The sequence below is a fragment of the Brassica oleracea genome, chromosome C8 (assembly GCF_000695525.1).
Source record: "Brassica oleracea var. oleracea cultivar TO1000 chromosome C8, BOL, whole genome shotgun sequence".
In the NCBI taxonomy this organism is placed as follows: Eukaryota; Viridiplantae; Streptophyta; class Magnoliopsida; order Brassicales; family Brassicaceae; genus Brassica; species Brassica oleracea.
This window is the reverse complement of record NC_027755.1, coordinates 8470491-8490168: the sequence shown is the minus strand read 5'-3', so window position 1 is coordinate 8490168 and position 19678 is coordinate 8470491. Positions and strand designations below refer to the sequence as shown.

Sequence of the window (19678 nt, the reverse complement as noted above, 5' to 3'; positions counted from 1 at the left end):
GCTTAGACCGAAAATTTGGGCCGAGTTTAATGAGTAGAGTAATTGGACTGAATTTTCAGACCGATCTTTTGATCGCTGATCTTTAGGGCCAAACTCGTGGGCCTAATTTTTTTTATTTGATCGTTTTGTAGAAAAAAAAACAATCCATCTCTAACAATATCTAAAAAAACGAACTCACAATCTATCTTATTATATAAAGTAGAGTTATCTCTCTCTAGGATGCGCCACCTCAGCAGCCAGCTCAGAAAGTCAAGCTCTATGAGTGTGACACCTGTCCCAGTATTATGAAACTCATCGTTTCATTTATTTGAAGTTTCTTATTGAGCTCAGTTGTTGAGTTTGTATTGTTCGGGCCTGTATGTATTGATAACCAATAGTCGTCCTCACTGTCGACATACTCTGTCTGAGTCCAAGCGTCGAACATGATAGAAGCCGCTTAATCCAAGCGTTGTCTAACTCTCTTCTTTGACGATTTGACGGCTGTTGGTCGAGTACCGGTTGAGATACTCATGAAGTATTCGCCGCCGTTTGAGATTGAACCGCACTTGAGATCGCTTTTGGTTGAGTAAAGACGGGAACGAGAGAGTGAACCAAAGAAAGCGGCCTTGAGAACGTCGGAGACGGTGTCGAGCGGGTTGTAGAGTGGAGGATGGAGAGAGTCATGGTGGATCAGCTAGAGTGTTGGGTTTGGCAAGCGAGCTCAAAACATATTGTGCCAGGGCACTTGGAAGATTCGTCCATTGCTAACAAGAGTCTACCGAGAAGAGACTCTATGGAAAGGCTTGGCTTTGTGAGGACTTTGTTGATTGATAATTACAATAGTTACACATTCAATATATATCAGGCACTCAGTACTATCTATGGAGGTACCTTCTTATCCTTCTCTTTGTCAGTTCCTGTACATAGATTCTGTGTGTGTTTTCAACTTTTGTTTGTATCCGGTGTAGTGCCTCCGGTGGTTATTTAGAACGATGAGTGGACGTGGGAAGAAGCTTACTGTTACTTATATGAAGACACTATTTTTGATAATATGGTTATATCGCCTGGACATGGTTCTCCCATGTGCCCAGCTGATATAGGCACCAGCCTAACTTTTTATTGAGTTTTTGCTTTATGTCCCCTTATAGACCCACATGTATTTGTCTCATCTTGAACATGGCTCTGGCTCTGTGGGAATATGTCTTCGCCTTTTTCTTGAATGTCGTGATATCCCAATTCTAGGCGTTTGCCTTGGCCATCAGGTACTTATGTCTTCTTACTTGCTAATATATCTTAGCTTTCTTGGCGTAGTTCTTTCACAGTCATGAAAATGAGCCGTTATTTCTGTGAACCAACCAAGACAACATGCTTTGACAGGCACGGGGTTATATCTATGGAGATTATGTGGTGCATGCCCCGGAACCAGTCCATGGACGGTTAAGGTATTGAGGTTTTGACAATACAAGGATTTTTCAATGCTCTTCATCATGTGCCTTTTCTAGAAATGAATTTTTGTTACCTGAAATAATTCATTTTTTTTATTTGGTCATTTCTGCTTTTTTTTTTATTTCTCAGTGTCTTCTAGATATGCTACTCACCATTTTCATATACTTCATGTAGTGGGATTGAACATGATGGAACATGTTTTCTGGTATTACATCCGGGAGAAACTCTGATTTCAAGGCAGGTCATCTACTACTCACACAAACTGAAACACAAAGTTATTCCGAGTTTTAGTAGAGGTGTGTGGATGTTTAACGACTGATAACCGAATTTAGAAGAAATGCATTGCTCTCAAATCACTTACCACCTAAGGTGATTTTCCTTCCACATCTGCCACATGCATTCCTGTTCTGAAAGTGTAGAAGTCCGAGACGTTGAACATGATTTAGAATCTGCCATAGTTGATAACGTCCAGTTGTCATTGCAATGATCACTTAAAGTTATCAGCTGCACAACAGATGAAAGAAAAGGAGATTTTTTGGAAGAAGAACTTGAAGAGCCGCTTTTGTTTTATTTCCAATCAAGTTCTCAATATAGTATTAGGAGTTATATTTTTTTCCTTCCAGCTTTTAGTTTGATACATGGCTTCTTAGATTCTGTTTGTTGTATAATCTCTATGAGTTTGTCGCTTACATGGCTTAGACAGTGGTCGAGAAATGAAAAAGCAATTATACTGTAGGCTACTATAGCAAATAGTGAACGTTATATACATAATTTATGAAAGATATATTTTTCTTAATGATTATAATTAACCACACTTGAGTAAGAAAAAAAATCAAGGCGTGTGACAATGCTTTGTTCTAAACTTCTATTAGGTTGAGAACAATAAGCATGTGTAATAGATGGAGGATATAATGACCATGCAAGCTCACCTATTACGTAGATCTAATTGATATTTTACTTTTAAGATTTTTTTTTTCTTTTAAGAATTTATTTGTGTTTATATATTCATGAAACTTGCCCTATCAAGAGCGAACCTGGGGATATTGGTAATTAAGCCTATACAACTCATGGTATTATCCTACCAAAATGGTCACTAAATCTCTATATATTCATACTAAACTCTTAGACAACTCACATGTAGTATTGATCCTACCATAGTTAGTGGCAAGTTGTGTGACAGTTGAAACAATGAAGCATTTATTTTTATATATATCAAAGAAAATTCAAAATAAAAACGATATAGGTTTAGTCTATAAAAAGTATATGTTAATTAGTAAAGTCATTGTAAGATGCCATTCAAGCCTATCTTTCAAGTATATAAAAATTATATGTTCATTTGAAAGTTTATTTGTCAAGTTCTTTTTGTACAAATGACTTTAGTACAATGTTTCTTAAGTCTTATGTGGTTTCGAAAACAAGTTTCTCAATAATACAAATTTCCATGTTGAAAATGTGGTTCTCATATCCGTTGTGTTCAGGTTGTAGGAAAATTAATGATAAAAAGATAAAAAAGTTGTAGAACTTAAAGGAAAAGATGAAATCCAGTTTAGTAAAGAAGATTATTCAAGATTGATAATAGAATAAGTAAGAATAGGACATTAGAACAATAAAGAAAGGAGCTAGGTTGCATGGAAACGAAAATGGATACGCGTAAACGAAACGTTTTGAAACGTGGAAACATGATTTTTGATTTTTTTTTTGCTTTGGAAATGTTTTAGAAACGTCTATAAATAAATATATATATATATATATATATATATATATATATATATTTATTTACATCTTTATATATAAAAGAGAGTTATCTCTCTCCTGGTGAAGTCACCTCAGCATCCAGGTCACAAAGTCGAGCTCCTACAAATTGACACGTGTCCACTTAAATGAAACTATGTGTTTCATTAAGTCGTATATGCTCATTCGTGATTTGGGCTTTTCGTCTATGTTATATGTTGCTGTGTGTATGGGCTGTGAAAGTAATGGGACACTTAATTTTACTAAAGGCCCGTAACCTGAATAAGGTAAACCCTAAGCAACTCGCCATCATTTCCTTCTTCGTTGTTGTACGACGACTTCTCATCTTCATCATCTCTACCACTGAAACGCTCCTGATTATTTCTTCTTCGTGTTAATCTCTATTAATTCTGCAACCACGATGTAGCCTTGAATGCTTGCTTCGCTTTTTGGAGTTGGTGTCGGTGTATCTGCAGAGTATAAATAGGTCAGTATTCTTCCTCTTACAATCATCTTATCAGCAGGTTTAAACAGCAAAACTTCAGAATTCCAATAGGATTCGATATGTATTTCTTTCTAAGTATAACGACTAAACAGTTTGTTCTACTAACTGGTTTGAAGTCCCGACGTCGTTCTTCCACTTCCTTGCGGCTGCTCAGATATGTGAAGCCAGAAACGGGAGTTGACAGGATCCTCCTTGATGCTGAGGTATTCCGTTCTTGAACCTCATGAACTAAATTTTAAACTATTTCTTGTTTTTAAACTCATAAATATGCAAAACTCTGTATTAAGATCCTTATTCAAACTCTTTTGAATGATAAATCTTGGACTCGTTTGTTGATTATGCTTTCTTGATACATGTGTTGCAGTCAACACTCATGCCAGTCAACGTGAATGTCAACCGTCTTGCTCCACCGGCATGAAGAAGGACAAAGGGTGTTGTTATGTCTCTTTCTCCAGGTGGACCATGGAGCTTCAACGGACTGTCTCAGCCTTTACTTGCAAAACCTGCAACAATGCTAATGTTGTTGGTGTCCTCCGGTATGTAGGGACCCTAAACACAGTGTTTTCTTAGCTTTAGATACCTTTTAAATTAGTTAATTTGGCTAATTATATTTTTTTTTTTGATGTAATGAATAGTTTAATGTTTTAAAAATTATAGATTGTGAATGTTACTTACAGTAATGTGTATAGGGTGAAGATTTATTGACTAAAAAATGGTAGCTTCAGAGAAAGTTAGATTTGATTATTTGGAAGCATAAAGTGTTAAGTTCATGGCGAGAGAGAATCTTGTGCTGCATGGGCTAAATCATCATAAAGTTATTAAGTCTCTTCATCGTTTTCAGTCTACTATGGAGCATCATCTCCCTGACATTCCTGCGACTCAAGGTATTAAATTTAATCTTTTTCAAGTTTGTGTTGTGTTTTGCGTTTCAATTCTTGCTGGTGAGCGATGAATATATATTGTTTTATATAAGATCATAAGATAATTAATTACAGAAAAATTTAATGTTCAAATCTTCGTCTGCAGTGTAATTATGCTTCCACATATAAGTGGTAATTGTGATTTCCAACAATGTGATGTTTCATTTTCTGATTTTTGATTCACTTTGATCTTTCTTTTTATTGTTTTATTTTATTTTCGAGGGAACTCTTTTTTTTTGTCATAGTCCTTCTGCTTAGTTATGAAATAATTTAAGACACTAGGTTTGATCAGACTGGCAATGAGGACAATGATATGCCTGGAATGAACTCAGTCTCTGCTAAGGTGGACGTTGGCGGTAGTACTCTTGAGGGAGCACCGACTACATGAGCAGATCCAAGTGATCTCGACACTAAGAAGCCTCCGGTTCGAGCATCTTTGAAGATGGCAGAGAAAGCACGCATGGCACAATGGCACAAGTGAAGATAACGAGAGCTCTAAACGCAGTATTTCCTATTTGAATAATGCAAACATATCAATGTTGCTTAACGAGTTTTTTTTTCTTTCGTTCCATCCCTTTTTTTTTTTTTGAATTTTAAGGAATTCAGGGTTTCCCCAAAGGCTTTCTAGGCCCAAGGGACTAATCCCCCTCCTGGCGCTGACGAGCTCCATGTAATAATGCCCCAGTGGCCCGAGAGAATTGTTTGCAGCGTGAGGCTTCGAACCCGGGCGTATTGGCACCATGGGCACCTCAACCACGAAATTCTAACCACTCGCCCAACTCAGTCGGGTTAAAACTTGTGTGGGTTAAACAGGCTTTTTACACCCTTATTTTTAGACGCTGTCCCCACCCCCGAAGGGGCCCCCTTGCAAGAAACCCCCAAAGCCGGCGTTCAGTACTGGCCGTAGCCCACCTGACGTCGGACAGGGATTTTTTACGGTTTCAGTCCGTCCCCGGCCCTTCGAGTGTCGTTGAGGATCGAACCCCCGACCTCTCGGACTCGTGTGTGAGAACCCTGCTTCAGTATTGCCGCTAGGCCACCTGTAATTGCTATGTTTGGTTCAGACGATGTTTAAAAATATTTCTAAGTTTAAATAAATTGATGTATTTGTGACATGTTGTTTAATCATTACGGCTCCACTAAAAATAAAAACATGAGCTTCATACTTCGCCAAATATAGTCAGGGATAATTTGTTGCATTAATGTATAATTATATTTATAACATTCAAAGAATATCAACATATTTCACAAGCAAGAATCTGTGCATCACAAACATAACAAGAATCAACGGATATAACTCTGAATATTTGGCACTTCAAATCTTTTCCTCACTAGGAAGGTTAACTTGCAACTTAAAAAGTGAATTCTTCCCTTCACTAATTCAGAATCATTATAATTTTACCTTCACTACCTCTTATATCCCATTTTATAAATCTGTATATATAAAGTTGGGTTTGCTTTCCTCCTAGGCGGACACATCACTAAATTTGAGTCTTGAAAAGCCGACACGTGTCAACGTCCAAAACGCGGCGTTTCATTAACTTGGAGTTGGAGATCGTGTGGGCTTTTGGTGTAACTCATAAACATGCGGGAATATTGTCGTGTGGGCTTTAGATCAAATTAAAAATAATACTTTTAACAGCATAATTTTATATTTTAGTAAACAAATAATGTTGTGTTCTTCGTCTTATGAATACGTCATAAAACAGCTCTTATGATATTGTTGATATTCAATCCGATCATACCGGTATGACAAATTAATGTACATCAACAGAACTGAGTACGATGATTTTAATTGGATTTACATGTGTCAAAAATACAATAAAATGTTTTTATTTATTTTAATGTGTAAAATAGCCCATAAAAACCAAAAAACTAGATGAACCAATAAGTTTTGTAGTATATTAGTGAACATACATATAAAATATATAATATTATATAGTGAATGCAAAATTGAATTTACTAATTGGATATACATATAATGAGCATTTAACATATGAATAATGTTTTAGCAAAAAAAACATAGGAATAATTATTTGCTTTACCCATTTACATCAATTTATTTTTTAAGGTCCATGATTTCACTATAAATAATGCTCCTAACTTCTTATTTTTTTCCATACAATAGAGCAAACATATTATTATATATTACTCCTACTTAGCTATTTGAATAAACGAACACTGATATTTGAAAATTTTGAATGATTCCCTTTGTACGGTAAATGGTTTTATTTCAAAGTATTATATACACCAATGCAAAAATATATTTTTCAAGATAATTACACGCATCTGCAGCATAAGTTCTTTATTACATACGAGCATGGATGCTATAAAAAAACGTCCATGCAATATTATCATTTAATTTAAATATATTGTTAATTTATAATGCAAGTTTCCACACTATTAATAACTTCTAAATTAATAGTAAAATCTATCTAATAAATTCTAAACTTATTTAATAACGATAGACCATACTCAATTTAAAGAGTGGCAGGGAAGTTGAAGTATGACTTTCATTAGGAGAAAACTATCACATTTTAATTAAAACATACACAAACCAAGCTATTCACACTAACAAAAGGTTGTTTTGGCTTAGATAATATTAGCTAATCCTTAACATATTTCTCTGGCATGATCATTGCATAATTATATGCGGACATCATTAATCTTATAATATTATATTGTTTTTCATAGAATAATGAAAGTTACTGTCATTTTTATTCAGTCCAAAAATATTTATTTAAAATAACAACATGATCTCCGAATTCTATTTATTTATTTTTGTTAATAATATTGTTTTTAATCTACAATTTTTTTTAAAAAAAATACTTTATAAAATTAATGTAAATTCATATAAAATAGTTTTTTCTAACTTCCCGCCCGTAGGGCGGGCCGATCCTAGTAACCTATATTACAAACTTTCTGTCAGAATAGGACATGAGCTGAATATATTATAGCATTTTCTTTTCTAGGTCCGGCTCTAGATTGAAAACATCAAATGCATGGATAGAATTGTGAAAACGGACTTCCTTTTTTGCTGGCACAAAAAGTTCGCTTAAAATGGTCTAATAACTTGGTTTGGTACAAGGGGTTTAGTTGTCGTCTGACTCTAAATTGGAATAGGAATTTCACTAATTTGTACATTTCTATTGTCTAGTATAAATACTTTTAAGACCCGTATCTTGCGCGGGATAAACATTATATATCAACTTAATTTTATGTATTATGTATTTTTACATGTTATGAAATAATAAATATATATTAAATAATTAAAAGTTAGAAACTATTACACATACAATTAAATTGGTGTGAACATATAAATCAATTTTATTAATCCAAACAATTTTTTTTTCTATTTGATAGGATATAAAAATAAATTTAAATGATATTAACATACATAGTATATTTTTAATATTAATGTCTATTAAATGATGATTTCCATTCATATGGTTTTTTTTTATCATTTGTATCTTTTATAACAAAAACTTTAAATTACTAATAAAATTTTCATTGTGGGATTAATAGTTTTAGTAATTTATAATTTAAAAACAAATAATTTGTCAATGTTTGCTCAAAGCTTTTATCAAAAATAATTGTTCAAAGTAAATTTTAAAATTAAAATATTTATGTATTTTATATGGTATATATTTTAATTTAAAATGATATATATATATATATATATATATATATGTGTGTGTGTATATATATTTATCTTCTAATCTTAGTAAATAACTAAATTATACTTTTTACTTCTATGATTTTGTAATCATTTGTATTTTTTCATAACAAAATTTTAAACCAAGGATCACAAAATTTGAATGTGAGACTTTTTACAATTTTAGTAATTTATAGTCGTTTTTTAAATTCAAAATTTAACATATACAGAAAAATGTAAATTTTTATTATATGGTTAATGTGGTTGTTTAATTTATTTTAATAGTTTAAAATTAAACAAATATGATAGAAGATACACTAATTTTTATCAAAGCTATTATTCAAAATCATTAATTGACAGATATACTTTAGCCGCATTAGGAAATTCCATAACTTTTATTTAAGGAAATAATAAAGAACATTAATAATAAATTTATGGCTAGTTTAATAAAAAGCTTATTATATAATTAGATTGACTAGGGGTGGGCACTTCAGTTATTTTCTCGGTTCGGTTCGGGTTCGGTTCGGTTTGGTTAATTCGATTCTAGTATTTTTCCAACAGAAATAAACTATAGTTAGTTTGGTTTGGTTCAGTTTGGTTTGTGTTCGGTTCGGTTTATATTCGGTTTGGTTTGTATTCGATTCGGTTCAGTTGGTTTTTTGGATCAGTTTAATTAGGTTATTCTTAGTTTGATTTTTTTGGAAGAAAAAATTATGTTTTAAAACATAAATTATGTAAACATAAACTATGTGAACTAAATTCAATATAAAATTGAAATAAAAACCTTAAAAAGTCACAAAAATATATAAAAATTAAAACAAATAAAAGTTAGCTGAAATAAAAAAACCAACATCATTAATAATGTCTTTTATATCATAATAGAAAATCATGCAATGAATAATCTTCCATGTGACGCTATGGAGAAGAACTTTTGTTTTTAATAAAATTTGCTTTAGGTTTAGATTAACATCCACATTTACCTACAGTAGAACCTCTATAAATTAATAATGTTGGAACTTTAAAATTTTATTAATTTATAGAAATATTAATTTACAAAAGTTTTCTTTTTTAGATTTTTCTATTTTTATTAATAAAATAAGAAAATATTTGATTCTACCGTATATAAATTATTTAAATTTTATAAATTTGACTTTCATATTATTTTATTATCTTATTTGGTGTATATTTTTATGTTTCATAGAATTGTTATGTGATTTTGGATATAATTTTACTAAATATTATCAAAATATATTAAAATATTAAGAAAAATAAAATTATTTTCATTGTGAATATAAAACCAACAATAGAGATAGATTATTAATTTATGATTTTAATGGGCTTTACATGGGAATTTTAAAAATAGTATTATCTTATTATTTTATCGATTTGTGTCATATTTTACACCGGTCCAAGTTGGGAACGACGAAATTTATTAATTTATAGAGATTATTAATTTATCGAATATTAATTCATAGAGGTCCTACTGTATATAAGAATATAAAAATATAGATTTTTTTTATTTTTTTTAATCAAATATTTTGATGATTACATATATTAGGTTAAAAGAATATATGTTAATGAATGAAAAATTAAAAAAATATGTGATTTGGTATTAGAATTTTAGTATATTGGTGTTATTAATATTTTAAATTTAAATAATTATAAAAAACCGAACGGAACCATTTGGGTTGGAAAAATCTTCAACCGAATGGTTTGAAATAGACTTTGGTTCGGTTTGGATCGGTTTCGGTTCGATTCGAGTTTTTTTGTCTACCCAAGTTGTTGTTATGTTTCTAAATTAATATATAAAGGATTAATATATAGGGGAGGTACAACAAAATTTGGTTTAGCAAAGATAAATCAGATGGATGCATCAGCATCAGGATAAGGCAATAATTGAGATTCTGAGGGATAAGGCAATAATTGAGATTCTGAGCAGATGACTATGATTTATTTATAAAACGATGATGTCGCAAACTTTATTATCAGGACTTCAATACTCTTTGTCTACCACGTGTCTGTCATGTTATCTTCATTAAGCTTATGTTCTTCTAATACAAAAGAAGACAGGTCTCACATGGTCAATATATAGCTTATACTGCCCTGATGGACTTTCGATTTAATATATGAACAAAAGAAAAAGTAAGATTGACGTCAATCCTCTTGTAGATATCCCGGACGTTCTCAAAATATATATCAATAAACGTTTACAAAGAGCATCATCTTCAACGCCTACTTACTTATTCAACTTTAAAAGAAAGTTACTAAATGTTTCCATAGGGGTGATGATGGTGATGCTCCGGAGGATAAGCTGTAGGATAAGCTGTCGGAGGATAAGCTGTCGGAGGATAAGCCGCCGGATGGTTATGCCCGTAACCATGTCCTACGACTGGTTGGGGAGTCGTCACAGGTGTGTGATGAGGCACATGACTTTGAGAAACATGGTAATGAGATTGCTTATCCATAAGCTTCTCTTCAGCATGAGCTTCTTTAGCCACGTGCATATCCAGCTTAGCCTCTGCTTCCCTTGCCTTTCTACGCTCGTGTGCTATCTTTTTCTCCTCTTTAGTTTGTGCCCTTGCCTTCTCCGCCTTAATTAAGCAAACAAATAATAATTAGGCATATTACACGTTAATATAAATGATTGATTATAGCTTTGATTAGAACCTTCTCTTCAGCTTTTGCTCGACATATCACCATCTTCTTTTTGGCTGTACTGGCCAAATCGCTTAGCTTCTGTTTTGCCGATTGCATTTTTGTGTTTGTATAAAAGGGTTCTTGTTTGTATTTTTTTTTTTTTTTTCTGTAAACTTCTTGTTTGTTTTTTCATTACTACAAACTGGTTAGTGTTTAATTTAAATGAAATGCATGATAGCCTCGTCGGTCCAAGATAAGTCCCGTATGTGCCACGTATCGTTAACTCACCACGTGTCTTGATTGATTCCCAGCCTTCTAATTAGCTGCCACGTAGAGATGCTTCGTTGGCTTACATATTGATCTCTACTCACGCGGTCTTTTACCCGGTTTATAGTATAAACCGGCCAAAATTTGGTCGTAAATCATTGGTTTAGCTAATCATCCAATTGATAAACCGGAAATACAAACGAAAACCCCTTTCGGTGTACGTATTGCAGCTAATTGTTATTTTTTTCGCGAATTGTAGAATTTTTAACATCAGCCGGCCAAAATTTGATCGTGAATCACTGGTCTAGCTAATTATTCAATTTATAAACCGGAAATACAAACTAAAACCTTTGCCGGTTTACATAATGCAGCGAGTGGTTGCTCTTTTCTCCAATCATAGAAACACTTATCTTCAACTGGCCGTAACCATTGGTGTAACTAATCATCCAAGCCTAAACAGAAGAGAGGATAGAATTTAAATAAACCGGGAATACAAACCAAAACCCACTTCCGGTTTAAGTATTTGCAGCGAATGGTTGGTTGCTCTTTCACCTTATCTTCAACCTCTCGACGTAAAGCCGCGAAAAAATCAAAATACCCCCCCCCCCTTCCCCTGTACATTTTGTACTCCGTTTCAGCTGAAGACGTCTCCGATCAATCGTCGATATTCTCCGAGCATCCGTCCACAAGCTACGTCGAGTGAATTTCGAATTCCTGTAGAAATTTCGAGTCCAGCGGATAGAGGATCGTTGGCTGTGCCTACGCACAAGGTTACTGTACACGATCGACAAAGAGGAGTAGTTCATGAGTTTGAGGTTCCAGAGGTGAGTGTTTTCGATCCGTATGTATCTTTGATTTTGCCGATTATGATGGTAGCTCCTTGGTTATATGTATTGTTGAAAGATGAGAATGTATTCTAAATGCAGGATCAGTACATATTGCACTCAGCTGAATCTCAGAACATTACTCTTCCCTTTGCTTGCAGGCATGGTACTCTTCTCTTCAACCCTTTCACTAAGTCCTGTATATGTTTAATCAGTATGTTAGAGCCACATGCGTGAAGAATATGGTCTTGTGATGAGTAGAAAGGCGCTTTGTTATGTGTCTTTACTACTACAGTTTGAGTTTTAAAGTCGTTGAATGTCCCTTGTTATGTTGACAGGTTGCTGCACTAGTTGTGCTGTACGTGTAAAATCTGGAGAGCTGATGCAGCCTCAAGCATTAGGAATATCAGCAGAACTCAAGTCTCAGGTAATATCTCTTTTGGGAGGCTGGGACTACATATACTAATTGTGATGATCGTAGGAGCAATCAACTCTGTTGAGTCAACGAGAACAATGCGAAGCTTTTACCAGTGATTCTCATCGCTTCAGATTATACAGTGTCAAAGCTTATCTCATTGTATTTGTTTTAGAGAATGTATAACATAGTTTAGGTGGAATAGCAATTCCTTAACAAAGCATAGTGATTTTTGTTTGTGGATCTTTAGCTCTGAGGCTTTTAAATGCAGGGATATGCACTTCTTTGTGTGGGTTTCCCTACATCTGACCTTGAAGTAGAAACACAAGATGAGGACGAGGTAACAATACTTGTCTTCTCTCATTTCATTCTAGTGACACAGTTCTAAATCTTATTGGAACACACAGGTCTACTGGCTGCAATTTGGAAGATACTTCGCTCGTGGACCAATTGTAAGTTCTCAGAGCAAAAACAAAATTTAACCCTGGTCCACTTTTCTTCTTACAAATCTTCTAAATCTAACTAACGAGTAGGAAGACTAGTGGTGAACTAACAATCGAGTAAAAAGACTAATGTTGAAGTGTATATAGATAGATAGATAGATTGTTAAGAGTCTCAGGGAGTTGTGTATTATAATTGGTGGCTGTTTACTAGTTATAGAATTGATGTTCTCAAAGAGATCAAAACTTATTATTATCAAGACTCAAAAATGATTTGGAATGTTATTTGTCTTTTGACATTGAGATTTTAAGAGTTTGTATCGATGACTGCAGGAAAGAGACGATTACGCCCTTGAACTCGCAATGGGAGACGAGTAGAAACAGAATGGAACGTCCCAAACTTTCAGTATTAGAAGTGACTAGTGAGTGTTATATTTCTTGTCCTGAATCTCGTGGTCCATCTTCGTAAATCTTTTGATAAACTCAGACGAGGTTCCGAGAAACTTCGCAGCAATTCAACGTTTTATAAAAAAACTTGAGCACCTTTTATCCACACTCCGAGTACGAACATAGTTTTTGTTGGCATATCTTTAGCCCAAGGAACTACAACCTTTGGTCCTATCCTAAGTAATTACACAAACAGTATTCTTCTTCAATTTTGGATGTGGAGGAATACATAATTTCATATTTGTGGTCCATATGAGAGGGAAATGCAATGATCTTGTGACCGTAAGAGACGATATGAGATAATAATAGGTGTGGGCATATGATATGCTTTTGTTCATTTGTTATCTACAAAAGTTTATTCTTAATAATTATGAATTTGCTGGTGCACAAAATAAAATGATTATGAATATGTTTATTTTATTTACTAGGAGTCTAGAACCTTGAATAAGAATATACTTGATATTTTCTTCCTCTTTTGACATAATGAACAAAGTTGGAAACCAATTGAAAGACGCACGCCAACCCCATATGTTACTGTCTCAATTTGTGTTTGCAAACTGCAAAAGCCCGGAATATTTTGCGTCTCATGCCCCAATTTTTTTTCAGTATCAAGCGTTTACTCTAATTTGAATTATTTGTTCCGGAATAAAGAATCTGGAGTTATATAAATAATCATATTCATGGATTATTTTGTATTTCTGGAAAGATTGGAATGATAAACTGTTTAGCGAAATTACACGAAATCCGTTGAATCTAATTAGAATGCTCAACGTGAATGTCATGCTTGGTTTGATGTAAACTCAAAGATTTTAGATGATACACATCCACCATAACAGACAAAGAATTCATAAGCTTTATGCTTACAGAATATTTGTTTGATACATAGATCATCGACGATTGTCTAGATGAACTTCGAAATGAACAACTCTTAGGGTTGAGAAACAAAAAACGACGATTGTCACCGCTACATTCAGAATTAGATGCTCTTTACTGGTCAAAATTTGCATATAGGAGATATCAATTTAACAGTATTATAGGGTATCGAAAAACTTAACAAACCAATTTTTGTACAAAAATTAGTTAAATTAGACATATTTCAACTAACGGATTTTAATAAAATCAAGAAACTTAACAAACTAATAACCTGTTACAGACAACAAATAAAATGATTTTTTTTACAATTTTTGTTTTTACAAACTATTTTATCAATTATTCAAAATATTTATCAAATAAAGAAACGAGTTTAGCTATATATTACTCCATTTCAGTTTATCAATATAATTAAACTAATATGGATTAGTTAAATAAACGATTATCTGATTTTGATTTTCTTATAAATATTAAGGAATATATGTCATTCCGTAAAAAATAATAATATAAATAATATTACAGTGAAATTTAAATTTTAAATCTTTTTGTAAAATATGATCTTGTGTTATAATATATGTTATAACGTAACATAAATTTAAAGATAGTTTAAAGTTCGTCGTAAAAATTACTCTTCACAATCATGAGTATATTTGACATCAAAAATAAGGTTTAACTTCTATTCAGAAATATGTACAAATTTATATAACGTTTTTGTCAACCAAAAAAATATCCTGGGAGATTTAAATAGTAAAACCTTAACATTTTTACCAAAAGTATATAAATATGTATAAGACTTGAAAGAAATGTTTGGGGTGTGATTTTAAGTTATCACGTGAAAATAATTCATTTTGATTCACATATATAGCCCTCGATTTCGACTACTAGCCTCGTAGAATGCATGTGGAGAAGTATGTCTTAATCTAAAATCCAAATTCTACAGATTTTTGTATTATAGGGAAGACAATTTCTATAATATTATTTGAGAAATCAGTTTTCACGTTTCTCGTTCACGTTAATTCTTACGACGGTTATTTATAGAGGTATCCTTAATGAATCAAAAATATTAAATTTAAATACTATTATTCATTTTTTTTAGTTTCCTTTCTATTTTTTCCAGATAAGATATATAATAAAAAGGAAACATTGGTAAAGTTTAAAAACGAATTTAAAAACAAAAATATATGTATATATAATATAATTTCATTAAAAAGGAAAATTCATAAAATAGTAATATTCTGTTTAAAATATATTTTAACATAAAAAATATACTTTCAAAGTAATAAAAATACTTTCTTTATATCTTTATTTTTTTCTTAGATGAAAACAAAAATATGTTTTTATATAATGTGATTTCATAAAACAAAGTTCGCAAAAATAATCTTGATATTAAAAAAATAAACATTATTCGTTTAAAACATATTTTATACAATATAAAATAACTATATTTTCAAAGTAGTAGAAATATTTTCCTTATATCTATCTACTTTCTAAGATGATTGCATAAAATAATTAAGTATCATAAACCGATATGTGTTTAATTGACTAGAAATAATTTATAATTATTATTATTGAAATGCTTTTTCATAATATTTAGCTTACTATAATATCTTACAATTACAGTAATAAATATCTATAAATTATACTTTACTTATATAATATGATTTCACAAAACAATCACAATTTTAGTGCTGGTTTTTAAGAGATATTAAACATGGAACCTAAAAATATTTTTTTATGATAAGTATATTTTCTTCAAATAATTACAAAATATTTTTAAATAGCATATACTTTTAATTAGGTATATATATTAAATTTTATCATTATTAAAAATATTTTTTTTCTTAATATTTAGTTTCTTTTTAATTTTATGTTTTCTTTATGTTTGTGGAACTTAATATACCCATAATCAAAATACTCAAGTAAATCTAAATTCTCATTTTAAAATTATTTAAAATAATTATCAGTTTACCTTTCAATAAATCTAAGTCATACAATTATTTAGAGGTTATAAAATATTTTAATTATTGTAAATATTAATATTTATTCATGAATTTACAAAACTTTATCAGCTATACTTATGTATGTAATTTCTTATTGACCATCTCTTAATTTCTAATATTTTTAAAAAATCAAAATATAATTATGATAAATATTATGAAAACACATGCACATTTAAGCGAGAAATAAAACTAATTTGATTTAATTAGAATCAAAATAATTATACTTAATTTTGATTTTGAATTTTAAAGAATATATATAACTCAATATACTCACAACATGAGTGAATCGACTAATCCAATTTATATCCAAAATAAAAAATGGAGACATAATATAATATTATTAATATAATATATCCAAAATCATATGTCTAATAAAAATAATATAATATTATTAAAATAAATTATATATATAAATTATAAATTGATTCAAAACCAAAATTAAATATCAATTAACTATTATAAATTAACTTTATAAAGATTTATGTCCGTGCATGAGCACGGGAGAATCACTTGATTAATAAAATATTGTTGATACAAACTCGGGAACTGGTGATCTGAGGATGGCCAAATCAAGAATGTAATTTTTTTTTCATATATATATGCTAATACGAAAGATGCTAAGGAATCTCTCTCTTCGGCGATGATAGTGTAAGGTTGGTTAGTCTTTCTATTAAATTACAAAGCCAATCTCAACAAATTACAAAAGTATCCAATAATTCTTTTATTTATTTATGTAGCTAGACTAGTAGATATATTATACATTGACTAAACATAATTTTGAGACCTAAAAGGTCTTAGAAAAGTGTAATTATAAATTTTATAACCACTACTAGCTGATGCTGCAGAGAATCTTGCAGTTTCATATTTACTAGCATGTTTCACCCATGCGTAGCATGGGTATTCTTTCAATGCTTTTTAATAAATTCAAAATACTAATTTTTCTTTATCCTTAATTAATAACAAAAACCTCTTCTTTTAGTTTAATTTAACTTGCTGTGACCACAAATTCAATATTTATTTTACATAAAAGTAAATTTTGAATAATTGGAGAGAATAAATTATGATAACTTGATATTTTAGTATATTTATTAGTAAACTAAATATATCAAAAGAAATAATGCATACTTTAAATATTATACTTTATTGACTTATATTTATAGATATAAATATACTTAACTAATTATTTATTTTATTTTATTTTTGTTTTAACAAATTCACCTAGATATGCTTATATATGTTAAGCATATGATGATTATTATATAAAATACTGATCAAAATTAGTCATTTAGAAGTTGTACAAATTCAATATTTAATAATTTGTCAACTAAACATTGTTTTCAACGCTTATTTTTGTTTAAATAGAGAAAGAATTATTGGTCAAGGTTTTGCATCTGACATAATAATCAAAAATGAGCAGCATGTGGGTTGAGAGTCTTCCTGTAAACTGCCACCCTCCTCCATCAATCTGCTTCAATTATCTAATAATCATATATCTTCATCTCACTTTTCTTTGGTTCCAATCTGAAATATAGAAGAAAATGAAAAGGTGTTCCCGGCTTCTTGACCTTTGATTAGAGAAAGAAACTTGTCACGTGAAGATGTGGTAACAATGATGATTCCTATGTAAAAAAAAAAACAAAAAAACAAAAGGAATTCAAAGAACATAATTAATTTCTGAGACTTAAACCCTTTGTCACTTACTCATTTGCTAAACTTTACCGCCACCATCAACTTGAAGATATCGTATCTTCTCTTCAATATCAAAATAAAAATTATGACAGAGTTGAAAGCAGCGGTTACTTCATGGGAGAAATAAACTATTTGAAACCATTTTATAAAGTACTTGTTGCAAAACTGATTTTGATGTACGATGAGAAAGTGTAGATCATGGGAAGCAATAAATTTTTTTTTTTTGCTTTTTTCTTTTCGTTTAAAATAGAGATGAAATAAACTGTTTTGTCTCAAATCTTTTTAATTTAGATTTTTTTTATTTAAAAATGAAGCTTGAACCATGTGGCAAATTAAGATTGATTGAGTGACTTGTGCTTTAGTATATAAGGGATACTATGCAACTATACTACATGTGTACACACCCAAACAAATCTAAGTTTCAAATAAAATGGATTATAGTTAGATCTTGATCCATGTAGAATGAGTTATAGTGTTCTTTTTTTTTTACCGAAGAACATCATAGTTAATGACTTCATTGTTCACATGAGCTTCTTGATACTGTACGAACGGAAAAGGATTCTCCATTCCCCAGTCGAAATTTAAATCTGCAAAGAACTCTGGTGGGTATTCGATTTCGGGTAGTGAAAACTCTTGGAAACCAGAATCTTCTTCTGTTTGCGATTGTGAATTCCCCTAAATAAAAGAAAATGAAGTTTGAGACACAGTGGCACTAATAGTCAAAGGCACATTTTTGGAGTATGGATTGATTTGTTAAACCTTAGTCGATGATCCAAGGATGAAATTAGGAGAAGCCCGGAGTGTATTACTTGCGTCACACGAACCCTTTCCTATGTATCTTGCTTCGCAAGGAATGTCAACATTGTTGGTCAATGGCTCATCTGGAACCTCCAGTGAGCTAGTTTCACATTTCTTAAGTGTAACCTCATTCCTCTTAATCACGCGACATAGCGCGAAGTCTCCCTATATAGCGGAGGAATACCAAAATAATCAGTCTCCTTTAAGTGAACGGATTTCATAGTACACATATAAAACTAGGGTTAGATATATGATATTTTATCTACCTTGTAACTCAGTGATCCTTGTGAAGTATCGTTATCAAAGAGACGATACTCATGCATTGCCCACTCGGTTCTACCACCAAAAGGGGCTCGACCCAGATAAAAAACTAGGGTTTTTCGACACCCAATGATTGATGAAGTCGACGAGGAAGAAGAAGACTGACAAACGATTTTTCGATCTTTACCAGTGGCTTTCCAGTAACCAGATTTAGTTGCTCTGTTTATTCGAGAACCGTTCTGGTATTTTCTGTCTCGGTGACAGAAGAAAAACCATTCCATATCTCGATTTGGCAAAAAGGATTTCTCTGCAATGAAAATAAAAAAGATTAATTTCTTTGTATCTATTACTATAATGGGAAAGATTTGGCTTTGTAAGAAAGAAACGTACCAGGAAGTTCCCAAGGATCAAACTTGTATAAATCCATTAATGGAATTATTTCGAGCTCAATTTCAAGGCCTTCGTTTCTCCTGTGCAGGTAATACCCCACTAGTTCTTCATCTGTCGGGTGAAATCTGAAACCAGGTGGTAAATATGATCTCACCATCGTCTATATCGATTATCTCTTTCAAATGATTCTCTCAGTTTTATGGAGTGAACAATCCCGGAACCCCCCAGAAGTATAATATTATTTGGTTCAATCACTTTCTCGTAAAAACAGAATAAAATCTTAACGGGACAAAGCCCCAGTGTGTATTATTGTGTTTCGTTAAGCTCAAGGAACAATTAAAAACAGAGTCTATGATATTGGAGTAATATTTTGAAGTTCGGAAATTTATGATACTGAAACTTAT

The 19678-nt window shown here is 31.5% G+C and overlaps 3 protein-coding genes across 4 annotated transcripts; 1 reads left to right on the top strand and 2 right to left on the bottom strand.

Moving 5' to 3' along the window:
* Positions 1-10325: 10325 nt before the first annotated feature.
* LOC106307374 (18 kDa seed maturation protein-like) lies at positions 10326-11077 on the bottom strand. The gene is made up of 2 exons (XM_013744310.1): positions 10904-11077; positions 10326-10827 (listed from the first exon to the last, which is right to left on the bottom strand). The coding sequence occupies exons 1-2, from the start codon at positions 10988-10990 to the stop codon at positions 10501-10503; spliced, it is 414 nt and encodes a 137-aa protein (XP_013599764.1). The 5' UTR covers positions 10991-11077; the 3' UTR covers positions 10326-10500.
* Positions 11078-11619: 542 nt separating this feature from the next.
* LOC106307375 (ferredoxin-2, chloroplastic) lies at positions 11620-13372 on the top strand (the record flags this gene model as incomplete). Its single annotated transcript, XM_013744311.1, has 6 exons — positions 11620-11964; positions 12067-12130; positions 12303-12391; positions 12651-12719; positions 12787-12831; positions 13153-13372. Coding segments are annotated over 6 exons (657 nt in total), but the record flags the coding sequence as incomplete, so codon positions are not given.
* Positions 13373-17422: 4050 nt separating this feature from the next.
* On the bottom strand, positions 17423-19672 carry LOC106310436 (NAC domain-containing protein 86). Of its 2 annotated transcripts, none has more exons than XM_013747673.1 (5): positions 19275-19672; positions 18890-19191; positions 18585-18788; positions 18316-18500; positions 17423-17755 (listed from the first exon to the last, which is right to left on the bottom strand). In XM_013747673.1, the coding sequence occupies exons 1-5, from the start codon at positions 19429-19431 to the stop codon at positions 17725-17727; spliced, it is 879 nt and encodes a 292-aa protein (XP_013603127.1). In that variant the 5' UTR covers positions 19432-19672; the 3' UTR covers positions 17423-17724. The 2 variants fall into 2 exon arrangements, with proteins under 2 accessions (XP_013603127.1, XP_013603126.1); XM_013747672.1 differs by having other exon boundaries at positions 17423-17657.
* Between the last annotated feature and the right edge of the window lie 6 nt (positions 19673-19678).